Source organism: Hemicordylus capensis, chromosome 9 (genome assembly GCF_027244095.1).
Source record: "Hemicordylus capensis ecotype Gifberg chromosome 9, rHemCap1.1.pri, whole genome shotgun sequence".
In the NCBI taxonomy this organism is placed as follows: Eukaryota; Metazoa; Chordata; class Lepidosauria; order Squamata; family Cordylidae; genus Hemicordylus; species Hemicordylus capensis.
Genome location: NC_069665.1, coordinates 6,464,405 through 6,490,869, shown reverse-complemented (window position 1 = coordinate 6,490,869; position 26,465 = coordinate 6,464,405). Strand labels below are relative to the sequence as shown.

Here is a 26,465-nt window from a genome sequence, read left to right as displayed (position 1 = left end):
TTTGTTACAGAACTCCTCAGTAATAACAGGGATTGGCCTTGTCTAGCCACTCACAGGAAGTGTGTCCAAAGCCTCGAAGAGCCCTCTGTTGGGTTTCATCAGTTCCAGAGAGACATCTTCAGAAAAGCAAGAGTACTACACCCCTAAGGTAGAAGGTCTCAGGCAGACCCTTAGAATCTCTCTGAAGGTTGCAACAACTTAGGAAGGAAATAATTCACAAAACCTAGGTCAGGGTTTCTTAACCTTGGGCCTTCTGATGTTGTTGGACTACAACCCCCATCATCTCCAGACATGGCCTTTGTGGCTGAGGATGATGGGAGTTGTAGTCCAACAACATCAGAAGGCCCAAGGTTAAGAAACCCTGACCTAGGTTGATCCAAACTCCTTAACAGCCAACTGCAAGGGACCTTCCCTCCACCCTAAATTCCCCCACACATCCCAACACCTTGGAAATATCACAGGTGAAAACTTCTGCTGCAAATCAACTATTCTGCTTAAGCTTTGGTTACCTTAAGGAATAATAAGCAAAATGTATATGCAAACCTTTATTACAGTATAAAATGTTTAAAATGCTTACTCCATAAAATATTTTAACCACTAGTCTCCAAAGCAAAGAGACCAGCATACTGTCCTGTAAAGTCCAAGTATTTGGCTTTGGTCAAATTGTACGTTAAGAACCCAACACTGACACTCAACACTCCTTGTACCAGAGTGACTTTATGGATGCGTCTGTATCCAAGAGCAGAATGTCAGCCTATTTCAACACTGTGCTGTTTGCACTGCCAGCTCAGTAATTAGTAGAGAGCGTTCTTTTTTAGAGTGCATCTGATCAGACGGGGGCAATGAGCGAGGAAAGCATTGATCACGGCTGGGCTAACTGGACAGGAACAATAGATCTCCTTCAGATTCTCACTGCCCAATGCCAGCTCTATGAGCACCTGGTTGAGATTCTCAGAGGCGGAAGTATAAAAGACCAGTTTCTCCAAAGTCCTGAAATAGGTGTCAGTAATATACCGAATGTGGTTCACCATACATATGCAGCCGTTGAAGCGCAGAGCGGACACAGGAATATTGGGCTTTAAAAAGCGAGATATTATCACGGTATGGACCAGGGGTCCAAACTCCAACCCTACCCGGAGTTTTGGGTGTCTCTCAGTCAGAGCAGACCAAACCTCTTCAGGGATGGGGCTTACTTCGCCCTCACAGAAGATGCCCAAGAACTTTAGGGGTCCTCTGCTTGGCTTCAACAGCACGTGAAATACATCTTCAGAGAAGGAAGCAAGATGGATCCCCAATGCTGATAGTTTAGGACACCACCTCAGAACCCCAACGATGGTATCTGGCCTGAGGACAGTTAATCCAGAGCGGTGGTTGTTGATTAACAAGGTGTGCAGGTTGGGGTTGCGAAATGCAATCCAAAGGATCAAGTCATTGTTCAGATTAAAAGAAGTTTTTTGTAAGTCAATATACTGAAAATCCATCTCTTCTGCCAATGCAAGAAGTCTCCTGAAGCTCTGTAAGATGTCTGGGCAAGAATAGAAGTAAATATTATCTCCACGGCACACGATACAGAGTGCCCTCACATTGTGGCTCCTCCAGACCAGCGTGTCTAAAATCTTGGTGACTTGGCTGCGATAGAGGGATTGTGTCTGATCAACCACAATCTTTAGGTGTTCGATATACTCCAGGAACCAGTGCAGCCTCACCAACATGTCCACCTTACATGCATCCACTGTGTTGAAACTGGAGGAACATAACGGTACAGCAAGTTCAAGTTATAGCGCGTCCCCTGGAATGCTGCAATTGCTATTTATTGGCATTCATTTAAAATGCCTTGAAATACTGAAAGCCTCAAGAAGACACTTCTTACACTGAGCAGCAGAGGTCAGACTAGAAGATCTCTAGGGTCCCTCACAGCTCTAACATTCCATGACATGAACAGAAGCACTGCAAGAGATGCCTTTCTGGGATTGTGCCTCCTACTCTGAGGGTGGCTCCAGAAGGGAAGGCAAAAGGAGGCAAGTGACCCCTCAGAAGTACCCCATTTCCATTTGAGAAATTTAAGATATGGGACACAGTTCAGCCACCCAGAAATGTTGTTTGATCTTTATTTATTTTATTAGATTTATATACCGCCTTTCATTAAAAACAATTTCAAAGCGGTTCTTCTGTGCTCCCAGGAGCATTTTCTGGAGCTCCCACTGGAGGGGTTCCTAAGCTTGGTCCCCCAGATGTTATTTGACTCCAACTCCCATCATCAGAGTCAAAGACCATTGTGTCTGGGGATGATGGGAGTTGTAGTCCATCATCAGGGAAATCCAAGTTTGAGAACCTCTTATTTATTCAGCACATTTGTATACTGTCCCTTATACAAACACCACAATTAGAAGACCAAATCATTTTAAAAATAAATACCAGTTAGCTTGAAATCTAAAATCTTGATTCAACAGGCATGCTTTCAGGTGTTTCTTAAAGACAGCCAGAGTTGGGGATCTCCAATTTTGTTTGGGCAAAGGGCCTGGGGCAACCCTAGAGAAGGCCCCATTTTGGGTTGCCAAATAAGTTGGTGGCGACCACAACCACACCTTCAATATGATCTCAATGTTGGTTAGGGTTCATGAGGAAGAAGGTGCTCTCTTAAATACCTTCAACCCAAGCCATTTAGGGCTTTATCGGTAATAACCAGCACCTTATGTTTCACCCAGAAACTAGTTGGGAGCCAGCCAATGTAGTTCTCTTAGAGTGGGAATAATGTGGTCTCTTCAGGTAACCCCAGGAGGCCAACCTGGCTGCTACTCTCTTCACCAACTACAATTTCCAGGCTACATACAATGGAAGCCCAATGTAGAGCACATTGCAGTAGTCAAGCCTGGATGTTTCCAGCAAGGGCACCACTGTTTTAAGGCTGTGTATCTCCAGAAACAGGCCAAGTAGGCATATCAGTTGAAGCTGATAAAAAGCACTCCTGGCCACTGCCTCAACCCAAGATACTAGGGAGAGATTTGGGTCCCAACTACATTCCCCCTCTTTCAGGGGGAGCATAACCCCAGCCAGAACAGGCAGATCTAAACGACTTTCTACATTCCAGCATCCCACAATAACTCACTCCATTTTGCTTTAATTCGCTTTCACTTTGTTCTCCATCATCCAGCCCATTACCAACTTCAGGCAGGCATTTAAAGAAGATAAGGCTTTTCCTGATCAAGTTGACATGGATAAAGCTTTGGGTGTCAACAGCATACCAATAACACCCTGCATTAAATCTCCCAATGCTCTCTCCTAGCAGGTTCATGTGGATGTTAAAGAGCACTGGAGATCAAATGGAACCCCATAACAGCAACAAATATTTATATACCGCTTTTCAACAAAAGGTTCCAAAGTGGTTTACATAGAGAAATTAAATTAAATTAAAAATTAAATTAAATTAAATTAAAATAGATGGATAGATCTCTGTCCTCAAAGGGCTCACAATCTAAAAAAATAAAACATTTTTGAATCGAAATGAAATGAGACACCAGCAACAGCCACTGGAGGGATGCTGTGCTGGGGGTGGATAGGGCCAGTTACTCTCCCCCTGCTAAATAAAGAAAATCACCATGTTTGAAAGTTGCCTCTTTACTCATACAGATCTCACTTTGAAGAGCAACAATCTTCAAGCGACACCTTCTGACATCTGTCCAAGAGGTAGGGGCAGAACCACTGCAAGGCAGTGCCTCCTACTCCCAACTGCTCAGACGATCCAAAAGGATACCATTGGCAAAGGTATCATCAGTCACTGAGAGGTCCAAGAGGACCAACTGAGTCACAATGACCCATCAATTCCTTGTTGGTTAGCCCATAACCTGTGCTAATGTTGGTTTAAAACTGGTCCAAGTTGAGCTCAAACATCCTTAGTTCGAGAACCAACTTAAGGAGGCATAGTTGGCAATTAGTTTCTGCTTTGCCTTGCTAATCCCCGCCACCACTCCCCCACTGCATGACCTCGGATAAGTCACTATTCCTCAGCCAGGGTTCCTTTTCTGCAAAATCAACACAGCCACCTAACCCGAGCAATTGCAATCTACCTTAGCCCACAAGTTCTGGGCATCAGTACCACTTTAGGGGACAAACGCTCAGAGTGATTTTTTGCATTGTATACTCCCCTAGAGATGAAACATCAGGTGATAGCTCTGAGGTCCCTGCATCTTTCTCTCTGTTATCACCCCTCCTTTATCCCTACCTGGAAATGACTAGGATAAAATTGCAGTCAGTTTTCGCACAGAGGAAAGGGATAGGGTCAGGGTATGAATGGACAAGTCCTTCTGCTCTCTCCGTGGAGTAATCTCTGGGAGGACATTCCTGCCAACCTTCATTTCCATTCCCCTGACATCATCATCAATATAGCTTTATCGTAGTTTTTGTGCTTTTAATAGCTGATAAAACACCACTGCAAATTTGGCCACTGCAGGGCCAATGGTCAGGACAATCCAAGCATGATAATACTTTGAAGACTGAATGGCGAGCAATGAGATCACCTCTTCGCCATCTCTAGGGGCGATGCCCTTGTTCAAAGTCACAATGAGCATCTATCCCTCCCAAGGTGATACCGACCATCCCAGCTGGCTTCCAAACACCCATCTGACTCTAGAAGCAGCCTTTGTGGCTGCTTCTTCTCACCTGACTTCAGTCGAACTCCAGACAGAAGGGGTAGAAACTGCCTCTGCCCAGCGCTGGCAGACCGAGAAGGCTGAATGTCTGTCTTCGAGAGGCAGGTAGGCAAATATGTGGATCAGAAGTTCTACTGGGATGTAGTTCCAGATATCCTTGGTGGGTGTGGAGATCTCCATGGAGCAGCTGGCTGTAAATTCCATGTGTGGCTTGATCCGCTCTGAAAAAGAAGTTGGCCCCCCAAGCAGAGCTGGTCTTAGGACACGACAAGCAGGGAAACTGCCCCCTCTCATTGCTGCCATTAAAATTAACTGGAAGGGCACTCCACACTGGCTGATGTGCACCAGGCCCCAGACCGCACCAGGGCTCTCTAGAGATACTCCTGCCCCAAAGGAAACATCACTGGAAATTCAGACCAAGCCCAAGATAAAATTATGTCAGTATTGCTCCAAAGAACAATGCACACAAACATTCCTGGGATGAAAGCATGGGAGTTTCTCATTTCATAGTCACACGATTATGTGCTCTTGTGAATAGGATTCCATAAGGTAGAAGTCAAGGGCCCTCACAAGCCATGATGTAATGAACAATTTTAAACACTGGGGGAGAAATGTCCCCACCCGGAGGGACAGGCTCCACTGACTGGGGGATAGCTTGCTCTTTGGTTTCCACGGCACCTCTGATGAAGAAGCCTGGATGAAGCAGGCAGGAGCTCATCTCAATTGTTGTACCAGGGCCCACTCCAACAACACAACACCCCTGCATTGAGCTTGGCCCAAATCCCTAGGGGGAATCTCTTACAGCACTCACATGTAGTCACCCAACCAAATGCAAATCATGGCAGGCCCTGATTAGCATCAGGCAAAATGCATGCTCACGACCACAAGGCAAGCTTAACCCCACTGGCCACAAGGTTACCCACTTCAAGCCTGACAGCCAGGGCTCCTCCCCAAAACGGAGTCCTCAGATGTTGGACTACAGCTCCTATCATCCCCTGACAAGGCTATTGTGGCTGGCAATGAGGGGAGATGAAATCCATTATCACCTGAAGACAGGAGCTCTCCCCGGGAGTCCCCTCACTTCAGCATTTCCTTCACATACTTCTGCAGGTCAAGGAGAAAACCAGCCCCACCGCCCTTCACCAGCTCGAAACCGAGAGGGAAGGAGGAAAGCGCCGGTGCTCGAGAGATCGCAGCACAAACCTGAGTTTTGAAAACGGGCGAGCCTAGAGCTCCTCGAGGATCACGCACCAAGCCCGCCGTCAGCAAGAGAGCTGCTTCCAGTCCTCAGTGCTCTCCGGTTGGTGCGCTCCCGAGCAGGGAGAAAAAGAGCAGCAGCAGCAGGCGCCACCGCCCATAACCAGCAGTCGCGGGACTTTGCTGCGGGGAGGCTCCACGTGGCCGCGGGGCGCACCTGCCTGCCTTTTGGGCGCCCAGCCTGCAGTGCGCAGGTGCGCGCCTCGGGGAGTTAACTCCTTCATCCCCGGGGCAGACCTGGGGAAAGAGGGGCAAATGCTGGACACACCCGGGGTGGATAAGGAGGGGGCGTCAAGGGGCTGGCTCCTGCGTGAACAGTGTCAATTGTCTCTCGGTATTACTCCCTCCCCTCCATGGATGGCGTGTGGGATGATGTTGTTCCCTCTTGGAGAGCAGGTGGGCTGGGCTGGCCAGTTTGGCTCTCCGCTCCTCCCACCAGAGCGCTGGTAGCTCAAAGCCAAGTCCTTCCTCTCCTGGAAGTTTTGCTTCACCTGCTCACCTGGCGGAGTTAACTCCTTCACCCCCGGCGCGGACCAGGGGTAGGAGAGGCAAACGAGGAGATGTGGAAAATGTGGCGGCGGGAAGGAAACGTGGTTGGCTTCTGAGTTAACATACTCTGGATGATTTTATGAATTGCCCCTTCTTTGAGACAGTGTGTGTAGTGGTCCACCAGGGGGACCCGATCTCAAATCTCCATGGGGACTCTGGTCCAGTCACTTAGCTCTCAGTCTAATCTATTTTTATTTATTTTATTTACATTTATATCCCACTCTTCCTCCAAGGAGCCCAAAGCTGTGTACAACTCCATACTTAAGTTTCTCCTCACAACAACCCTGTGAAGTAGGTTAGGCTGAGAGAGAAGTGACTGGCCCAGAGTCACCCAGCAAGTCTCATGGCTGAATGGGGATTTGAACTCGGGTCTCCCCGGTCCTAGTCCAGCACTCTAACCACTACACCACACTGGCTCTACCTCCCAGGACTCTGTAGGAACTCTAGAGCAGGTGAGTTGGGCTCTCCCTCAACCAGAGCTCTCTGTATTTCTCTCACACCCTATTTCAATAGGGAACTTCAAGGGAAAGTCTTGCATCTCCATTGACCAACTTTAGCTCTTCCACTAATTCCCAAGTGTTGTTGACTACAACACCTATCATCCCCAGCTGTGATGACCTCGGGGATGATGAGAGTTGTAGTCAACATCTGGGAATCCCTGTTACAGGGCTGACGAATATGACAAATATTTATATACTGCCTTTCATCAGAAGTTCCCAAAGGGGTTTATATGGATATAAACAATCAAACAAAATGGCTCCCTGTCCCCAAAGGGCTCACAAATCTAAAAAACAACAACCCCTAATTTAGGCCCCAACAACAACCACTGGAAGAATGCTATGCTGGGGGTGGATAGCCTGTTGCTCTCCCCTTGCTCAATAAAGAGAATCATCACTTTTAAAAGGTGGCTCTTTGCTCAGTTAGGAAACCCTAACCCAATGGCTTAGGGAAATAGGCAGAACCACAAAAGAACAATTTACATGATGGCTCATCCATTAGTACCATTTGGCATGTATGTCAAACAGGAAAACACACAAAGGGCTCATAGGACTGAAAGAAGCCTCCTGTGACTATGCCCACTGCATATCTCAAAGGGTCATTCCACAAACTCCCAGTGGAACAAGACCTTTGTCCTTGTGATGCTGGCCAAGTGGAGGCCATAAAGCAGTATATCATATACTGCCCTATCTATGATGTGAGCGGGGGGGGGGCGGGAATACTGAGACATATTATAGATGAACTTAACAACAAATATTTATATACTGCTTTTCAATTAGAGTTTCCAAAGCAGTTTACATAGATAAATAAATAAGATGGCTCCTTGTCCCCAAAGGGTTCAGAATCCTTAAGCATTTGGATGTAGAATGTTTGATTTTTCTTGTGGATGCATGCAATTCTGTCTTGTCAGTTATCAAGTTGCCACCTTCACCTTGCTTTGTTTCAAACTCAGAAAGAAAACCACATGTTCTAAATTGTAGCATTGGTTTCATGTTAACCTAACTGAAGTAACTTCTTGGTATGCTATGCTTTTTCTTTTACGTTATGTCCAGCTTACTGTGGTCAGAAGTGCACCTAGGTAATGCTGGAGCCTGGCCAGAAAGACCTTTTGCCCACCACCGGATAAGAAGCAATGCACTATTATTATTTTTACACCAGAACATGCTCAGGGAAAGCTGAAAACTCTGAGATTCTGAATAAGATACTTCCCACTGACTTGCAGAGGTACACCACATTTTGCATGGACACTCCTGCTGCTTAAATTATCTGGCTGCCCAGCATTTGGAAGGCACCCCCCCAAGCTTGTGGGGGGACTGGACCTCCACCCAGAAGTCCAGTCCAAAGACCGCTCTCTCTTATTACTTACCTCCTATGTGATGAGAAGGCAGGCTTCAAAGGGAGCCTCATAAGCAAAGTGACGGGTCTGGAGTTTGGGCTGAACAAAAGCCAGTTCCTTCCCCAACTTTGGCCATGGGAACTGAAGGAGGAGCATGCGACCAAGTTCCAAGTCTTGGGCATGCTCCTGAAAAATGGCTGTGCATGTTTGGCAAAAAGTTAGGTAAGAGGAGGGCAGTTGTTCTATGCTAGCTAGCCCCAACTGGGTAGGGTGGAGTGGGACATGCTTCCCCTCCACCCTCAAAACCATGCTGGGTACACCATGTGGGTTGGCTGCCAGCATCCTACACGGACTGGGGCTCACAGACGATCACTCCCCCTTCCAATTTTTGCCGATACACAGACAGTTCTTAGGAGTCCACATGGGATTTGGAGCCCTGCTGAATGCAAATCCATTCATTTTGGTCATGAGAACCACCCCTGCTTCTGTCAGAGACTGGTCATTGCAAATGTACCCTTACATTAAATGCTAAGTTACTGCTGGACTGTTGTTGGTTGCCAAAGGGTGGCATTCTTTGGTTATCTTCAGTGAGTTTCTCTTCAGACCTACGCAATAAAAGAGGAAAGCACTTACCGCTGTTTGGCTAAGCACATAGTAACAGGATCTCTTTCAAACGCATGCATTTCCTTCCAGGGGCGTAGCAAGGTTGGAGTGGGCCCAGAGACAAGATTTTAAAATGCCCCCCTTCACTGAAGCTCAGCTCATGAAGTAAAGAAATCTTAAATGAGGCTGAACAGGGGTAACAAAAAGCATTTTAATCTCTCTATCCTATGTGCCACAATAGAACATCATCCTTTTTAAAAAAAAACGTTTTGTAAATTGTGGACGATGCAAGTCATTTAATGGTCCTAGAGAAAGACCTGCTGTTCTGGTAGCTCCAGGTCTTAACACTCACATCAGTTTCAAAGGATGAATACAACTGAAGGAAGCCTGGGGAAGGTGTGTGCGGCTGGGGGAGTCAGTCATGTGACTTGCGTCTGGGGGCAGTGGGACAACCCCCAGACAACTGTCTCCCCTTGCCCAATTATAGTTATGCCCCTGTTTCCTTCACACACACACACACACACACACATTTCATTCTGAGGAGCTGAAGTCATCGGATGGGGTGGTGTGCAGGACCAGCTTTTCCAAAGTCCTGCTGTAGCAATGAGTAACAAACTGAATCTGGTTCGCCATATACATAGAGGTGTTAAGATGCGGAGTCGTGACGGGGATATTACTATTATTAATTATTAATTAATGACTTTAGGGTTCAAGGTATCTTCCAGGCAGGGACAGAATAGTTAAACTCCAGTTCTGCATGGAGCATTGTTTCTTACTCACTAGGACCAGGGCTCCTCTGTAATATCAGAAATTGTCCTTGTCTAGGCACTCCCAGGAAGTGTCCAAGCCCTTAAAGGGCCCTCTCTTCAGTTTCACCACTTCCAGAAGGACATCCCCAGACAGGCTAGTGTATTAGACCCCTAAAGCAGATAATCTAAGACAGACCCTCAGAACCTCACAGCTGGTTACAAGAAGAAAGGAAAGAATTGGCTTAATCCATGTTGATCAAAAACCCTTAACAGCCAACTCCAAAAGGAGCTTTGCTATACCTTAAATTGCCCCAACACATTCCAACACCTGGGAGTTACCACAGGTGAAAACTTCTGTTGCAAACAAGCTATTCTGCATATGCTTTTTACACCTAAATGAATATTAAGCAGATTGATAAAAATGTATATGCAAACCTTTATTGTAAGTTATAATTACCAAAACATATATTAAAATGCAAACTTCATAAAACATTTTAACCACCAGTCTCCACAGCTAAATGACCTGAGTGCTGTCCCGTAAAGTTAGAGTCTTTGGCTCTGTGTGCATTTAGAACCTAACGTTTCTCAACTCTCTCGCTACCACAGTCACTTTTAGGATACACCTATATCGATGCTCTGGAAGAGCAGAGGTCAGATCTATTGCACTTGCAGCAAGCAAAGATTAGAAGGGAGAGAACTTGGATAGAGTGTATCTGATCAGACCAGGACAATACAAGAGAAAAGCATCTATCACTGCTTGGCTAACTGCACAGGAGCAGTGAATCTCTTTCAGATGCACACATCTCTTTGCCAACTCTATGAGAGAGTCATTGAGCTCACCGGATGCAGCAGAGTAAAAGATCAGCCTCTCCAAAGTCCTGCTGTAGTTGGCAGTAACAAACCGAATGAGTTGTACCATGTACGTACGGCAGTTAAATCGCAGAGTGGCCACGGGAATATTTGGCAATAAAATCCGAGACATTTTCCACGTAGGGACCAGGGGACCAAACTCCAACCCTACACGGAGCTGTGGGTGTTTCTCAGTCAAAGCAGACCAAACTCCTTCAGGGATGTAGCGCTCTACGCCCTCACAGAAGATGTCCAAGAACCTGAAGGGGCCTCTGCTTGGCTTCAACAACTCTCGGAACACACCCTCAGAAAGAGTGGCATGGTGGACCCCCAACGCAGATAATTTAGGACAAACCCTCAGAACCTCTGCAATGGTCTTTGGCCTGAGGATAATTAACCTAGGGGGGTGGTTGTTGATTAACAAAGTGTGCAGATTCGGGTTACTGGTTGCAATCCGCCGGACCAACCCATTGTCTAAAGTAAAAGGTGTTTTTCTGAAGTCAATATACTGAAGATCAATCTTGCCTGTGTTTCCACAGATTTTTCTGAAACTCTGCATGATGTCTGGGCAAGAATAGAAAAACGGTTTATTTTCACTGCACACAATAGAAAGTGCCTGCACGTTTTGGTTCTGCCAAGTCAGCATGTCTAAAATCCGAGTGACATTCCTCCGGTATAGCTGCCGCGTCTGATCAAGCAGAATCTTCAGGTGTTTAATATGGCGCAGGAACAGGTGTAGGCTCTGCAGCAAGCACGGCTGACTCATCTCTCTTGGGTTGCAACTGAAGGAACATTGGATAAGACAAAGCAGTACCATGTCCCCAGGAATGCTGTATTTAATCATTATTTGCCTTCATTCTAAAAAGCAGGCATAATCCTGCAACCCCAGTGGCTGCTGCACAACCCCATCCAGATTGTGCTTAGGAGTCCTGCTCACTGAGATACCTCCTTCCTGCCATGGGATACTGAAAACCTCAAAGATACACTTCCTGCACTGAATAGGAGGCCAGAGTAGAAGACCTCCCTCCCAACTCTAACATTCCATAAAGTGAACAGAAGGTATGTAGGAGATGTCTTTCTGGGATTGTGCCTCTTACTCCGATCAGTTGGACCAGGGGTTCGTGGGTGGATCCATAGGGGAGACAAGTCTGGGCAAATGCCCCCCCCCCTGCAAAAGGTAGCCCCATTACCATTTGAGAAATCTAAGATTTGGGACACAGTGGCCCACTAGAGGCATTTGGTGGGCCACTGTGTGAAAGGATGCTGGGCTAGATAGGCCTTGGGCCTGATCCAGCAGGGCCTGTCTTATGTTCACCCAGAAATGTACTTTGCCATCTCTGTGTGCCCCTCAAGTTTTTTTCTGATGCCCCCAATACAAGGCTTCCCCATCCTTGTGCCCCCAGATGTTGTTCAACTCCAACTCTCATCATCAGATCCAAAATGCATTGTGGCTGAGGATGATGGGAGTTGTAGTCCCTCATCTGGGGGACCCAACTTTGAGAACCTATGCCTTAGTTTAATGGCATTTTTATACCATCCATGATGCAGATCTCTGGGCAGTTGGCAGATTTCACACACATGCAACAATTCAGAGATTAAATCAAAACAATTTAATAAATAAAATCAGTAAAGATTAATCAGGCTTTTAGATTTAAACAGGTATATCTTCAAGTGTTTCTTAAAGACAGCCAGACACAGGGAGCTCTAGTTTTGTCCGAGTGTGCATTCCAAACTCTTGGGGCTACCCTAGAGAAGGCCCCATTTGAGGGGAGGGAGGGCACCACTAAATGAGCTTAGTGGCAACTGCAACTGGACCTCCCCTGATGATCTTAACAGGTGTCGAGGTTCATGTGGAAGATGGTGCTCTCAAATACTTTGGATCAAAACCATCCAGGGCTTTATAGGTAATAATCAACACTTCGTATTAAGTGGAGAGTCCGCCTCTTCTTACCTGATCTCAGTAGAACTCCAGACAGAACCGATACAAAGTGCCGCAGCCCAGCGTTTGCATACGGAGAAGGCTGTGTGTCGGTCTTCAAAAGGCAAGTAGGAAAATATGTGGACCAGAAGTTCTTCTGGAATATAGTTCCAGAAGTCCTGGGTGGGTGTAGACATCTCCTTGGAACAGCTGGCTGTAGATTCCAAATGCAGCTTAAGCCTCACTGAAAAACAAGATTCCACCCACCCCGCCCCGCAAGCAGAGCAGTCCTTAGGGCACAGCAAGCAGGGAAGCTGCCTGGGTCCCACGCCTGTTGCTGCCATTAGCCTTAACTGGAAGGGGTCCCACACTGGTGGCTGGTTTGACCCAGGCCCCACACCCCACCAGGTCTCTCTAAGGATACCCCTGTTCCAAAGCAAACATCATACAGATCAAACCCAGAATAAAATTATGTCCTTAGAATGAGGCATGTAAACATTCCTGAGATGAAAGTGCAAGGTTCTCTTTTAATAAAGGTAAAGTGTGCCGTTGAGTCAGTGTTGACTCCTGGCGACCACAGAGCCCTGTGGTTGTATTTGGTAGAATACCGGAGAGGTTTACCATTGCCACCTCCTCCTCATCAGTATGAATTGATGCCTTTCAGCACTTTCCTATATTGCTGCTGCCCAATATAGGTGTTTCGCATAGTCTGGGAAATATACCAGCGGGGATTCGAACCGGCAACCTCTTACTCCCTAGGCAAGTTACTTCCCCGCTGCACCATTTTACTAGTCACAACATAATGTGTTCTTGTGAACAGGATTCATAGGAAGCTGCTTTATACCAAGACAGACCATTGATTCATCTAGCTCAGGATCGTCTACACAGACTGGCAGCAGCTTCTGCACGTTGGCTGGCAGGAGTTTCTCTCAGCTCAATCTTGGAGATGCTGCCAGGGAGGGAACTTCCCAGAGCGGCCCCATCCCCTGAAAGGAATATCTTCCAGTGCTCACACATGTAGCCTCCCATTCAAATGCAAACCAGGGCAGACCCTGCTTAGCAAAAAAGACATTCATGCTTGCTACCACAAGACCTGCTCTCATATGGTATGAATCCCATATAGTAGAAGTCAAAGGCCCTGAAAAGCCATAGTGTGCTCAACTGCAAGATGTCCCTTGCAGGAAATCTAAGAGAGGAGAGCTGGTCTTGTGGTAGCAAGCATGACTTGTCCCCTTAGTTAAGCAGGGTCTGCCCTGGTTGCATTTGGATGGGAGACTACATGTGAGCACTGTAAGATATTCCCCTTAGGAGATGGAGCCGCTTTGCGAAGAGCATCTAGGTGCCAAGTTCATTATCTGGCATCTCCAAGATAGGGCTGAGAGAGACTCTTGCAAGCAACCTTGGAGAAGCCACTGCCAGTCTGTGTAGACAGTACTGAGCTAGATGGACCTATGGTCTGACTTGGTATGGGGCAGCTTCCTATGTTCCCACAGGATAAACTCCGCTCCAAGATCACTAATCTTACTTGAATACAAGGGGGGAAACCACAAGTCAATAGCATCCTGTAAAAGATAAAAGTGTCCAAAAGTAGTTCAGGAAAGGTTGGAGCAAAGATATGCTTAAGAATATGCATAATAAGCATTTCTTACTGAAAGCTCCTTATCAAACCTTGTAATAAAGGGACCCATCAATGCAGTTTCCTTCCTGTAGTGGGACCCATCTGACTGTTCTAACTGGAGATGAGACACAATTGATGATGTCTGTTGATGAGCTGCTGTCTCACTGATGTATCACTATGTAAACCTATGATGATTACCTATTCTTTTCACCCTTCATAACTTTATACTGATAGTATATTATTGGAACCAACTACCTGAATATTTAAACGCATTAGTTAGCTACCCCATTGAATTCTCTATGTAATCCATACACATGCAAGTATACAGTAGCATTAAAAACAAGTTCCCAACGATAATACCGAGGGGCACATCTCTACTTCTATAAGTCACTGTTCTATTTTTTTCTTTCTTTCCTGTTTTCACTTAGAAGTTCGGGAAGTGCTCACAGAGGGTGTACCTGCTGCTTGGGCAGTTGGGGGGGAAAGCTCAGAGATTACATAAACCTTGCCGCGGTTGCTGGAGAAATCACGGGACAAACCCAACGCACACGCATCCGTGTTTTGAAACCAGCTTCTACACTCTGGACCAGGCCAGAAATTCTTTTTCTTTGGGCACACCAAAGAAGCTTAACCCTCTCCCCACAACAAGAGACCTTCTTGCTCCTTTACCTTCAGTTGGTGCTTCGCAGAACAGAGAGAAAAAGCAACAGCAGCCACGCCCGGCCAGCGTCTCTTCTGCGGGCAGCGGGACTCCACGTGGCCGCCCGGCACACCTGCCTGCCATTGGGCGCGCAGCCTGGACTGCGCAGGCGCGCGCTGGGGAGCTGCTCACCTAACGGAGTTAACTCCTTCATCCCCGGCGCGGACCTAGGGAAGGAGAGGCAGACGCTGGAATACAGTCAAGGTGGCAAAGGGGAAAACGCAAAGGGACTGGCCTCTGCGTTAATGTGCTGCGGCTTGCTCTAGAAATGGCTCCCCTTGGGCCAGTGTGGTGTAGTGGTTAGAGAGTTGGACGAGGAGGGCGGGGTTCAAACCTCCGAACCATCGTGAAACTCAGGGGGTGACTACGGCCAAAAGACGAGGCAAGGTTTATTCTAATGTGCAGCGGAAACGAGGTGTTTGTACAGATCGGAGCAAAGGTAAAGTGTGCCGTCAAGCCGATTTCGACTCCTGGCGCCCACAGAGCCCTGTGGTTTTCTTTTGGTAGAATACAGGAGGGGTTGACCATTGCCGTCTCCCGTGCAGTAGGAGATGATGCCTTTCAGCATCTTCCTATATCGCTGCTGCCCCATATAGTACCTGCAGGGATTCGAACCGGCAGCCTTCTGCTTGTTAGTCAAGCGTTTCCCTGCTGTGCCAGTTAAGGTGACTTGCAGTTCGATGTAGGGTTGGTTAATAAGGAACAGAGTTGTAGAAAGAGATGAGGGGGGGGGGGAAGTGTCCTGGGTCCAGCAGCCCTCAACTGCAGTTTTGGAAGGCAGACGGCATCCAATCTTTGCACAGCGCCTTCTTTTTCCTTCCTTATCTTCCCTTCCTTCCCTTCTACTTCCTTGTCTCTTTCTCCTGTGTTCTCTATTCTTTCTCATTTTCCCTCCCCTCTGTTGTGTTTCTCCTTTTCAATTAGAAAATGTTAGGGCACAGGGGCGTAATTATAACAGGGCAAGGGGAAACAGTTGTCTGGGGGCCCCACTGCCTTGCTCCCCCCCCCCGCAAGTCACATGACTGACTGCCCCAGCCACGCACCCGCCCAGGCTTCCTTCAGTTGTATTCATCCTCCGAAACTGATGTGAGAGTTACGACCTGGAGCTACCAGAACCGCATGTCTTTCTCTAGGACCATTAAATGACTGGCATCGTCCACAATTTACAAAACCTTAAAAAAATATATTTAGGATGATGTTCTATTGTGGTGCGTATATATATATATATATATATATATATATATATATGCACTTTTTGTCACCACTATTCAGCCTCATTTAAGATTTCTTTACTTTGTGAGCTGAGCTTCAGTGATGGGGGAGATTTAAAATCTTGTCTCTAGGCTCACTACAACCTTGCTACACCCCTGTGGGTGCTATTTGGTTTTTAGAACAGCCTTAGCTCAGGGCATGTTGCACCCCCTATGAATTATGTTGAGTCTCTTGGAGAAAGGCAGGAGCACAGAGTTTAAAAAAAACTAGTTTTAATGTGAACTAGATATTCATCATAATGGGGATGTGAGTGTGAGTGCACTATATATTGTGAAGTGTGTGTGTGTGTGTGTGTGTGTGTGTGTGTGTGTGTGTGTGTGTGTGTCAGTGAGGGGCCCATTTTACAATCTTGTCTCTGGGCCCCCTCCAACCTTGCTATGCCCCTGCTGGGAAACATACCAGCTGGGATTTGAAGTGGCACCCTCTTGCTCCCTAGGCAAGTTACTTCCCCCCTGCATCATTAGGTGGATTCTGCGTCTCCAGGTAGGCTGGGATAATAATGTGGTAGAGGGACCAGCGGTCCGGCTCAGTGCAAGCTTCCTGGGTTCCCAGATGTTGGGGGACTACAACTTCCATCATGCCTAAATCCCCCCTCCCCTTTCCCAAACCATGGACTTATCACAAGCAAGACCAACCTCTGCAAATAAACTGTTTTGCATGAGCTTTTGACATCTAAATGAATATTAAGCTGAATTGTGAAATTTCATATGAAAGCCTTTATTGTGAACTACAATTTAAAATCATTTTTAAAATTAAGATGCATAACTTCATAAAAATAGTTTAACCCTCAGTCTCCAGGGCAAAGAAACCCAAGTATTGTCCCATAAATTTCAAGTAAGCATCTTTTGGCTCCATTTCAGATTGTAAGTTTAGGGTCCAACACTTCTCCACCTTCTGTCCCAGTTCCTTATCTCCACTCTGGAAAAGAAGTAGGAAGTTTACTTCACCTCTGTCAGTTTCCACTGCCAGCAGTGATCAGGTTTTCAGAGTGTATTTGATTAGACCTGGGCAATACAAGAGGAAAGCCTCTTCCACTGCTTGGCTAACTGTACAGGAACAATGAATCTCTTTCAAACGCACACAGTTCCTTGCCAGCTCCATGAGAGACATGTTAAGGTCATCAGACGGGCTGGTGTTGAGGTCCAGCCGCTCCAGGGTCCTGCTGTAGTGGTTAGTAACCAACTGAATGAGTCCCACCAGTCTGTAACTGTATTTAAACTGCAAAGCAGTCACAGGAATATTCGGCTTTAAAGTTGCAGATATGTTCGCATAAGGGACCGTGAAACAAAACACGAGCCCTACACAGAGCTGGGGGTGTTTCTCAATCAGAGCAGACCAAAGCGCCTCAGGGATGTCGTCATTCAGGCCCTCACAGAAGATGTCCAGAAAGTGGAAGGGGCCTCTGCTTGGCTTCAACAATTCTTGAAATACCTCCTCAGAGAGGGTGGCATGCTGGACCCCCAAGGCAGATAATTGAGGACACATCCTCAGCACCTCAGCGATGGTCTCTGCCCTGAGAATATAAAATGGAGAGAGGCGGCTGTTGATGAGCAAGGCACGCAGGTCCGGGCTGCAGGCTGCGATCAGAAGCACCGTCTCATCACCCAGAGTAAAAGAGGTCTGTCGGAGATCAAGGTAGCGAAGACCACGCAGGCTGCTGAAGCTCCACTGGAGATCTTGGTCAGAAAAGAAATAGGGCGGACGCCTTCCCTGGCACACCATACTCAGCGCCCGCACCTCATTATTCTGCCAAATCAGCATGTCTAAAATCTGAGTCATGTGCTTCCGATTTGCTTCCCGGGATCCTTCAAGCACAATCTTCAGGTGCTTGATATGGCACAGGAACTGGTGTAGCCTCTGCACCACACACTCTTGATCCATCTCCTCTGCATTGCAACTGAAGGAAGATGGGAAAACATATCAGGATTGTGCTGAGGTGTCCTCGTCATTGCCCTGAAATACTGAAAGCCTCAAAAGAACTACTTTCCGCCTCCAAGGTCCCTCCTAACTCTAACATTCCATGAAAGGAACAGATTGAAGGGCTGTAATGCAAGCATTTCGGGCATCGTGCCTCTTACTCCAACCAACTAGTCCAGGGGGTCAAGGCTGGCTCTAAAGTGGAGGCAGGAGTGGGCAAGCGCCCCCTGATAGAAGTAGCCACCTGTGCAGCTGCCCCATTTCTCTGTGTCAAATCTAAGACGTGGGACACCGCTCACCCACCCAGAAATGCTCTTTGCCCTTTCTGTGCCCACTTTCATTTTTTTCCTGCAGCCAACAACACAGGTTTCCCAGTCTTGGGAGACCAGATGCTACTGGGCTGCAACTCCCACCATCATGGCCAAAGGCTGTTGTGGCTGGGGATGATGGGAGTTGTAATACAGCAGTGTCTGGTTTGGAGAAGGATATGAACTACGAACAGCCATCCTGAGTTCCTTGGAAACATCCCAACTACCAAAGGATCTCAGTCTCTATAATGAAGTTAGAGAAGCCATTGTGACTGGGGATGATGGGATTGGTAGTTGAGCATCAACTGGGGGATCCAAGTTTGAGGATGCCTGCTTACGTCGGGCTCAAGCATCCCTAGCTGCAGAAGCAAGTTAAGGAGTCTTGGCTGGAGATGTATTTCCTCTTTGTCTTGTTCATTTTCACCCACTGGGTGTGCTCAGGAAAGTCACTATTCCTCATGCAGCATTCCTCCTCTGTAAAATCAATGCCATCTCTGAAGCCAGCTGCTGCGGAGAGACTGCCTCTTCTTACCTGATCTCTGTAAAAGTCCAGATGGAAGTTGTATGAACTGCCTCAGCCCAAGATTGACACACTTGCAGGGCTGCAAGTCTTTCTTTAAGAGGCAGGTAGGAAAATATATGGACCAGGATTTCTGCCGGGACACAGTTCCAGAAATCCTGGACAAGTGTGGACATCTCCTTGGAGAAGCTGGCTGGAGATCCCAAGTGTGGCTTTGGCTTAATCCTCACTGAAAAACAAGTTTGCCCACAAAGGAAACATCATCTGAATGCAGATCAGACCCAGAACCAAATTCTGTTGGTATTATTTTGTTCCAGAGAATGATGCACACTAATGTTTCTGGGATGAAAGCATGGTTAAAAAGGTTCTCTTTTTAACAGTCAGAATAATATGGTCTTGTGAAAGGAATCCCATAAGGGGAAAGTCAAAGAGCTTGAAAAACCATGGTATACTAAATGGGCAGTCACCTGTATACAGGGGGAGAAATACAATATTACTACTACTACTACTACTACTACTACATGTTATATCCCACTCTTCCTCCAAGGAGCCCAGAGCAGTGTACTACATACTTAAGTTCCTTCTCACAACAACCCTGTGAAGTAGGTTAGGCTGAGAGAGAAGTGACTGGCCCAGAGTCACCCAGCAAGTCTCATGGCTGAATGGGGATTTGGACTCCGGTCTTAGTCCAGCAGCCAAGGGAAACCCTGCTTAGCTAAGGGGACAATTCATGCTCCCCACCACAAGACCAGCTTAATTGCACTAGGTCAATCCCAGGGGAATGACCCACTTCAGAGCTGGGAGCCAGAGACTCTCAACCTGGGATTCCCAATGCTGGATCCCCAGAGATTGTGGGACTACAGCTCCCATTACCCCCTGAGAATGCCAATAAGGTTAGGGACAATGGGGGATGCAGTCCACAGCTGGGGGGCCAGAGGTTGGAACTGTTGCAATTGGTACTTCCTCTGCAGATTAACAGGATGAGAAAAGACAGTCCAACTTTTGTCCCCCTTCAGCAGCTAGAAACTGGGGAGAAAGGAAGTTGGAATGGGGTGCAGGGAGATCACAAACTAAACACTCACACACCCCTAAGTTCTGAAAGCAGCTTCTGTCTGGGCGAGGCCAGAGATGCTAAAGAGAGAACAAGCAAAGCCCCCACGCCTCACTCAGCAAGAGCATTTCTTCCTTTACCTCCAGCTGGCTCTTCGCAGTGCAGGAAAAACAGCAGTCCATAGCCTGCCCGGACCAGCCAGCGCCTTTTCTGCGGGGAGCAGGACCCCACGTGGCCGCTGCTGGGCGCACCTGCCGGCTATTGGGCGCACCTGCCGGCTATTGGGCGCCCAGCCTGGACTGCGCAGGCGCGCGCTGGTTTGCTGCTCACCTGGCGGAGTTAACCCATTCACCTCCGAGGTTGAATTCTGGGGGAGGAGAGGCAAAACAGAGCCGATGTAGGAGGCGGGCGGGGGAAGCGACTGGCCTCTGAGTTAGCATGCTCCGGATTGTTTCATCATGCAGGGCTCTCTTTGAGCCAGTGTGGTGTATAGTGGGTGTGTTGGACGGGGACTGGGGAGAGCCGAGTTCAAGTCCTCACTCAGGGGGCTGTGGTGGCTAAAAGGTGCTCTTAAAAACCAATAACTCAACATCATGACTCAGCAAAGCGGACCGTAATTAGCCAATCCTGTTACTACGTCAGTCAGTCCTATGACCGTAATAGGACTGATTGACATAGTAACTGGGCAAAGAGGCACCTTTTAACGCGGTGATTCTCTTTATTGAGCAGGGGGAGAGTAACTGGCCCTGTCCACCCCCAGCACTGCATACCTCCAGTGACTGTTGCTGGGGTCTGTCTTGTGTTTCTTTTTAGAATGTGAGCCCTTTGGGGACAGAGTTCCACCCTGAGCCATTTTTGGAAGGGTGGTATAGAAATTGGATTGATTGATTAATTAATTAATTAATATAAATAGCACATATTACTCTCCTATATCTCATAAGCAGAGGGAGAGTGTAAAAATTGCCACCCTCACAAAACAGGAAAGGAGAGTAGTAATGAGAGGGAAAGAGTAAAGATTCACACTCTCACTCAGAATGAATTTTCCATCACTTTCTTCATTTCTTCTTTGACATTTATGGTGGGACACAGCTGCTCTATATACATAAAGTAGAGTGTGTCAAGGCAATTTATTTTATTTTATTACATTTTATGTCCCACTCTTCCTCCAAGGAGTACTACATACTTAAGTTTCTCCTCACAACAACCCTGTGAAGTAGGTTAGGCTGAGAGAGAAGTGACTGGCCCCGAGTCACCCAGCTAGTATCATGAGGCTGAATGGGGATTTGAACTCGGGTCTCCCTGCTCTTAGTCCAGCACTCTAAAAAGAAACATAAGATAGACACCAGCAACAGTCACTGGAGGTACTGTGCCAACCCCTGCTAACTTGGCAAAGAGGTACCTTTTAATGTGGTGATTCTCTTTATTTAGCAGGGGGGGAGTAACTGGCCCTATCCACCCCCAGCACAGCATCCCTCTAGTGACTGTTGCTGGTGTCTATCTTATGTTTCTTTTTAGATTGTGAGCCCTTTGGGGACATGAATCCATCTTCTTTATTTATTATTTCTCTGTGTAAACTGCCCTGAGCCATTTTTGGAAGGATGGTATAGAAATTGAATAAATAAAATAAAATAATAATATTATGGTACCAGTCAAAGACCATAATCAAGTATTTATTCTCTCTCTCAGTGACAAACAAAACAAAAAGAAGTTAAGCTTTAAAGGAGTCACAGGGATATTTGACTTTAGGATCAGAGCTATTTTGCACGCAGGGACAGATAGTGTGGTCAAACTCCAGTTCTACATGGAGCACTGGGTGCTTCTTCTCACTCCCTGTACCATAGAGTGGCTCTGAAATGACAAGGGTTTCCTTGTTTTGGCACTCACAGGAAGTGTTCAAGCCCTTGAAAAACCCTCTATTCAGTTCCACCAGCTCCAGAAGGATGACTTCAGACAAGCTAGCATAATAGACCCCTAAGGTAGATAATCTTGGGCAAACCTTCAGACCCTCACTGATGGTTGCAAGAACTCAAAGGTAAGGATTTGTTTAGGTCAAAATTACATCGATCAAAAACCCCAGCAGCTAACTTCAGGGGTGCTTCCCCACACCCTAACCCCCCCTTTCCCAAAACATGGACTTATCACAAGCAGGACCAACTGTTGCAAATAAACTGTTTTGACAGCTTTTGGCATCTAAATGGATATTAAGCTGAACTGTGAAATTTCATAGGGAAGCCTTTATTGTAAGCTACAGTTTAAAATCATTTGAAAAAATACTAAAATGTGTAACTTCATAAAATAGTTTAACCTGCAGTCTCCAAGGCAAAGAGACCCAAGTATTGTCCCATAAATTTCAAGTATGCATCTTTTGACTCCATTTCAGATTGTATGTTTAGCGTCCAACCCATCTCAACCTTCTGTCTCAGTTCTTTTTTGGAGGTGTCCATATCTGGACTAGAAGTTTCAGAAGTAGGACTGCTTCACTTGTGTATGATTTGCTCTGCTAGTAGTGATTAGTGTGTGGATAGAGTGTATCTGATCAGACCTGGGCAATATAAGAAGAAAGCATCTATCACTGCTTGGCTAACTGCACAGAAACAGTGAATCTCTTTCAAGCGCATACATTTCCTTGCCAGTTGTATGAGTGAGAAGTTGACATCATCAGATGGGGTGGCGTGCAAAAGCAACCTCTCCAACATCCTGCAGTAGCTGGCAGTAACAAATTGAATATGTCTCACCATGCAATACTGATATGTAAATTGCAAAACAGTCACGGGAATATTTGGCTTTAAAATGGAAGATATTTTCCAGGAAGGAACCGCAAGACCAAATTCCAACCCTACACGGAGCTGTGGATGTTTCTTAATCAGAGCAGACCAAAGCCGTTCGGGGATATTGTTGTTCAAGCCCTCACAGAAGATGTCCAAGAAGTGGAAAGGGCCTCTGCTTGGTTTCAACAATTCTTGAAATACTTCTTCCGAGAGGGTGGTGTGATGCACCCCCAACACAGACAATTTAGGAGAAGTCCTTAGAACCTTAGCGATGGTCTCTGGCCTGAGGAACTTAGAGGGATGGTTGTTGATTAACAAGCTATGCAGATTTGGACTGCTGGTTGCAATCAGAAGGACCATCTTGTTGTCCAGAATAAAAGATGCCTGTCGGAAATCAATATAGCGAAGCTCACTTGTGCCATCCTTCAGGCAGAGTCTGCTGAAGCTCTGCAGGATGTCTTTGCAAGAGTAGAAACGAACACTCTTTCCACAGCACTCAATGCACAGCGCCCGCACCTTGTGGCTCTGCCAAATCAGCATGTCTAAAATCTGAGTCATGTGCTTCCGATTTGCTTCCCGGGATCCTCCAAGCACAATCTTCAGGTGCTTGATATGGCACAGGAACTGGTGTAGCCTCTGCACCACGCACTCTTGATCCATCTCCTCTGCATTGCAACTGAAGGAAGATGGGAAAACATATCAGGATTGTGCTGAGGTGTCCTCGTCATTGCCCCGAAATACTGAAAGCCTCAAAAGAACTACTTCCCGCCTCCAAGGTCCCTCCCAACGCTAACATTCCATGAAAGGAATAGAAGGGCTGTAATGCAAGCATTTCTGGGATTGTGCCTCTTACTCTTATCAGCTATACCAGGGCAGAAGCACTTTTACCCGTGGTCTTCTGGGCCAAAGTCCAGGGCCTCCACACCCCTGGGAGCCCCCAAATCCTTTTTAGTCTGTTCCGGGTGGTGTGGCCACATTAAAAATGTGTTAAAAATACTGTATGTGTGTGTCGGGGTGTGATGTTTAACTTGCAGGGGGGGGCAGACCAAAATTTCCTAGGTGTATGCATCTCTGACTGGGGTTCAAGGTTGGCTCCAAATCCGAGGCAAGTGTGGGCAAGTGCCCCATAAGAAGTAGCCAACTCCCCCATTTCTCTGTGTAAAATCTAAGATGTGGGGCACAGCTCACCGACCCAGAAATGTACTTTGCCTTTTCTGTGCCTGCCTTCATTTTTTCCCCCCTGGAACCAGCATCACAGGGGTTCCCAACCGTAGGAAGCCCACTATCAGGGCCAGAGGCTGTTGTGGCTGGGGGATGATGGGAGTTGTAGTTCAGCAATGTCTAGTTTGGACCAGGCTAGTAAACCCTGCTGAGGACTAGGAACAGCCATCCTGAATTCTCTCGAAACATCCCAACTATCAAAGGATGCTCGGTCTCTATAATGAAGTTGGCATAACTAAAGGCTATTGTGGTTGGGGATGATGGGGTTTGTAGTTGAACATCATCTGGGGGATCCAAGTTTGAGGATGCCTGCTTAAGTTGGGTTCATGCACCCCCTAGCTGCAGTACCACGTTAAGGAGGCTTGGCTGGCCATTTATTTCCTCTTTGAAACTTGGTATGCTCAGGAAAGTCACTTTTCCTCAAGCAGCATTCCTCATCTGCAAAATGAATGCCAACTCTGAAACCAGCTGCTGCAGAGACTGGCTCTTCTTACCTGACCTCCGTATAACTCCAGACAGAAATTGTATGAACTGCCTCAGCCCAGCGTTGGCATACATGGAAGGCCACATGTCGGTCTTTAAGAGGCAGGTAGGAAAATATATGGACCAGGATTTCTTCGGGGAAACCGTTCCAGAAGTCCTGGGCAGGTCTGGACATCTCTTTCAGCTGGCTGAAGATTCCCAATGTGGCTTAATCCCAACTGAAAAACCAGTTTGCCCACAAAGGAATCATCATCTGAATACAGGCCCAACTCAGGATAAAATTCTGTTAGTATTGATTTGTTTCCAAATAATGATGCACACTAATGTTTCTGAGATGAAAGCATGACAGGTTCTAACAGTCACAGGATAATGTGATCTCTTGAAAGGAGTCCCATATGGGAGAAGTCAAGGGCCCAGAAAAGCAGTGGGGTGCTAAATTGCAAATTCGCCACAGGATGAACAGTGTGCCCCACAGTATGAAGCTCATACTCCAGCTGAACCTCAGAAGCTGCCTTAACAAGTCAGGTCCTTGATCCATCTAGCTCAAAATTATGTATATTGATGGTGGGAAGTGACCCTACATGGTTTCAGGCAGCAGTTCTCTCCTTTGCAGCGCTACCAGGTGATGCTCTTCAATTGCACCAGGGTCATAGCAACATCTAAATGTGTTTGTGGGGGGGGGGTGTCCCCAGGACCCTGGAGGAAGGCACTGGATGGGTCTTCCCATTGCACCTCTGATTAAGAAGCCGGCTTGGGGAGGGGGCAGGATCTCATCCTTTCCACTCCAGGCTTGCTATGCCCTGCACTGAGCTATGGTAAATATCTTACAGTGCTCACATGTGGTCACCCATCCAAATGGAAACCAAGCCAGACCCTGCTTAGCAAAGGGCACCATTTTGGCTCACAGCCACAAGACCCACTCAATCCCACTAGGTTATCTCATCGACAACAAGGTTACCCACTTCAGAGCTGGCAGCCAGGGGTCCCCCAACCTTAAGTCTTCAGGTGTTGGACTACAACTCCCATCATCTCCTGCCCAAGTCATTGTGGCTGGCAATGATGGGAGGTGAAGTCCAGCATCTTGATCAGTTCCTTTGGTGACATCTACAGATTGACAGACACAGGAATAAGCCAGGTCACCCCCAGCTAGAAAAGGGACAGGAGGAGAACCAGGGACTGGGGCGGCAGGTGAAGTAACAAACCAACCACCAAACACGCACATACCCCAGTTTTGAAACCAGCCTCTGTCTGGACCAGAGAGATCCTCGGGGGGAGCAAGCACGGGACGAGGAAAGGAGCCAAGCCCCCGCCCCGCAAGGAAGTGGCTTCTTCCTTTCCTGCCAGCCAGCCTCCCACACCGAAGAGGGAGAAAAAGCACCAGCCCCGGGCCAGCCGGCGCCTCTTCTGCGGGCAGCAGGACTCCACGTGGCTGCTGCTGGACTCACCTGCCCGCCATTGGGCGCCCAGCCTGCATTGCGCAGGCGCGGACTTCGGGGCTGCTCACCTGGCGGAGTTAACTCCTTCATCCCCGGCGCGGAGCAATCTTTGGATCCCGCCGGCGAGGTGGGACTGGGAGCGAAGGGGCTTGCTCGCGAGTTAACACGCCTCGGGGTGTTCCGTCAAGTGTACGGTTTGAGCCCAATGCAGAGGTACGAGTTTTGGACTGGGGCCGGGAAACCCGAGTTCAAAGTCTCACTCAGTCATCATGAAACTTGCCGAGGGGTCTTTGCGCCCCGGTCTCCTTAACAGGGGCCGCTGGGCCATTCTGTGCAGTGGGAACTCGGTGTTTCTGCAGCCGGGAATCCGTGGGGTTAATATGGAGCAGAGCTGTAGATGTAGACGGGGAAATGTCGCAGTGGTCCTCAGCGGTCGTTGGGGAAGGAAGAGGGCATCATCATCATCACCCTTCTTGGCAGGGAACCCCCTTCTCCCTTCCTTCGCTGATCTTCCGCTCCTTCCTTCCCTTTCTTCTCCCTCTGTATCCCTTTTTAATGTTCTCTATTCATTCTTGTTTCCCTTTCCCTCTACTGATTTTTCAAATAGAAAAACGGGGTGGGGTGGGCGCTGCTGCTGCTGCTGCTGCACCACTTCTGGTGGCTGAAGCGATTTCTATCTCCTCCACCACCGCCCCGGATATTTTTGTCCCACATTTTGCACCGTATGGAGTCATGAAACTCCCCAGGGCTGCATTCAAGAGTCACC

At 47.4% G+C, this 26,465-nt stretch overlaps 4 protein-coding genes across 9 annotated transcripts; all 4 read right to left on the bottom strand.

Moving 5' to 3' along the window:
- Positions 1-530: 530 nt before the first annotated feature.
- LOC128334472 (F-box/LRR-repeat protein 8-like) lies at positions 531-6,173 on the bottom strand. 2 transcript variants are annotated; one of them, XM_053271337.1, is made up of 3 exons: positions 5,850-6,173; positions 4,657-4,867; positions 531-1,743 (listed from the first exon to the last, which is right to left on the bottom strand). In XM_053271337.1, exons 2-3 carry the CDS (start codon positions 4,848-4,850, stop codon positions 795-797), a joined length of 1,143 nt encoding a protein of 380 aa, XP_053127312.1. In that variant the 5' UTR covers positions 4,851-4,867; positions 5,850-6,173; the 3' UTR covers positions 531-794. The 2 variants fall into 2 exon arrangements, with proteins under 2 accessions (XP_053127312.1, XP_053127313.1); XM_053271338.1 differs by lacking the exon at positions 5,850-6,173 and adding an exon at positions 5,693-5,833.
- A 3,887-nt stretch (positions 6,174-10,060) lies between these two features.
- LOC128334452 (F-box/LRR-repeat protein 8-like) lies at positions 10,061-14,880 on the bottom strand. 3 transcript variants are annotated; one of them, XM_053271307.1, is made up of 3 exons: positions 14,693-14,880; positions 12,439-12,649; positions 10,061-11,269 (listed from the first exon to the last, which is right to left on the bottom strand). In XM_053271307.1, exons 1-3 carry the CDS (start codon positions 14,805-14,807, stop codon positions 10,321-10,323), a joined length of 1,275 nt encoding a protein of 424 aa, XP_053127282.1. In that variant the 5' UTR covers positions 14,808-14,880; the 3' UTR covers positions 10,061-10,320. The 3 variants fall into 3 exon arrangements, with proteins under 3 accessions (XP_053127282.1, XP_053127283.1, XP_053127284.1); XM_053271308.1 differs by having other exon boundaries at positions 12,439-12,619; XM_053271309.1 differs by lacking the exon at positions 14,693-14,880 and adding an exon at positions 14,482-14,594.
- Positions 14,881-16,696: 1,816 nt separating this feature from the next.
- On the bottom strand, positions 16,697-20,080 carry LOC128334142 (F-box/LRR-repeat protein 8-like). Of its 3 annotated transcripts, none has more exons than XM_053270459.1 (3): positions 19,932-20,080; positions 18,753-18,969; positions 16,697-17,892 (listed from the first exon to the last, which is right to left on the bottom strand). In XM_053270459.1, exons 2-3 carry the CDS (start codon positions 18,914-18,916, stop codon positions 16,971-16,973), a joined length of 1,086 nt encoding a protein of 361 aa, XP_053126434.1. In that variant the 5' UTR covers positions 18,917-18,969; positions 19,932-20,080; the 3' UTR covers positions 16,697-16,970. The 3 variants fall into 3 exon arrangements, with proteins under 3 accessions (XP_053126434.1, XP_053126435.1, XP_053126436.1); XM_053270460.1 differs by having other exon boundaries at positions 19,827-19,950; XM_053270461.1 differs by lacking the exons at positions 18,753-18,969; positions 19,932-20,080 and adding an exon at positions 18,559-18,746.
- Positions 20,081-22,005: 1,925 nt separating this feature from the next.
- On the bottom strand, positions 22,006-25,743 carry LOC128334461 (F-box/LRR-repeat protein 8-like). Its single transcript, XM_053271322.1, has 3 exons — positions 25,488-25,743; positions 24,275-24,481; positions 22,006-23,235 (listed from the first exon to the last, which is right to left on the bottom strand). The coding sequence occupies exons 2-3, from the start codon at positions 24,436-24,438 to the stop codon at positions 22,302-22,304; spliced, it is 1,098 nt and encodes a 365-aa protein (XP_053127297.1). The 5' UTR covers positions 24,439-24,481; positions 25,488-25,743; the 3' UTR covers positions 22,006-22,301.
- Between the last annotated feature and the right edge of the window lie 722 nt (positions 25,744-26,465).

Bases quoted from the DNA above. Each gene is read 5' to 3' on its own strand.
- LOC128334461 (XM_053271322.1), bottom strand. From the start codon at position 24,438: ATGTCCAGACCTGCCCAGGACTTCTGGAACGGTTTCCCCGAAGAAATC. The intron at 23,236-24,274 runs GTAAGAAGAGCC...ATCTTCCTTCAG, and splicing joins TGGAGTTATACGGAGGTCAG to TTGCAATGCAGAGGAGATGG.
- LOC128334452 (XM_053271307.1), bottom strand. From the start codon at position 14,807: ATGGCAGGCAGGTGTGCCGGGCGGCCACGTGGAGTCCCGCTGCCCGCA. The intron at 12,650-14,692 runs GTAAAGGAGCAA...CTTGTTTTTCAG, and splicing joins CTGCGAAGCACCAACTGAAG to TGAGGCTTAAGCTGCATTTG. The intron at 11,270-12,438 runs GTAAGAAGAGGC...ATGTTCCTTCAG, and splicing joins TGGAGTTCTACTGAGATCAG to TTGCAACCCAAGAGAGATGA.
- LOC128334472 (XM_053271337.1), bottom strand. From the start codon at position 4,850: ATGGAATTTACAGCCAGCTGCTCCATGGAGATCTCCACACCCACCAAG. The intron at 1,744-4,656 runs GTGAGAAGAAGC...ATGTTCCTCCAG, and splicing joins TGGAGTTCGACTGAAGTCAG to TTTCAACACAGTGGATGCAT.
- LOC128334142 (XM_053270459.1), bottom strand. From the start codon at position 18,916: ATGTCCACACTTGTCCAGGATTTCTGGAACTGTGTCCCGGCAGAAATC. The intron at 17,893-18,752 runs GTAAGAAGAGGC...ATCTTCCTTCAG, and splicing joins TGGACTTTTACAGAGATCAG to TTGCAATGCAGAGGAGATGG.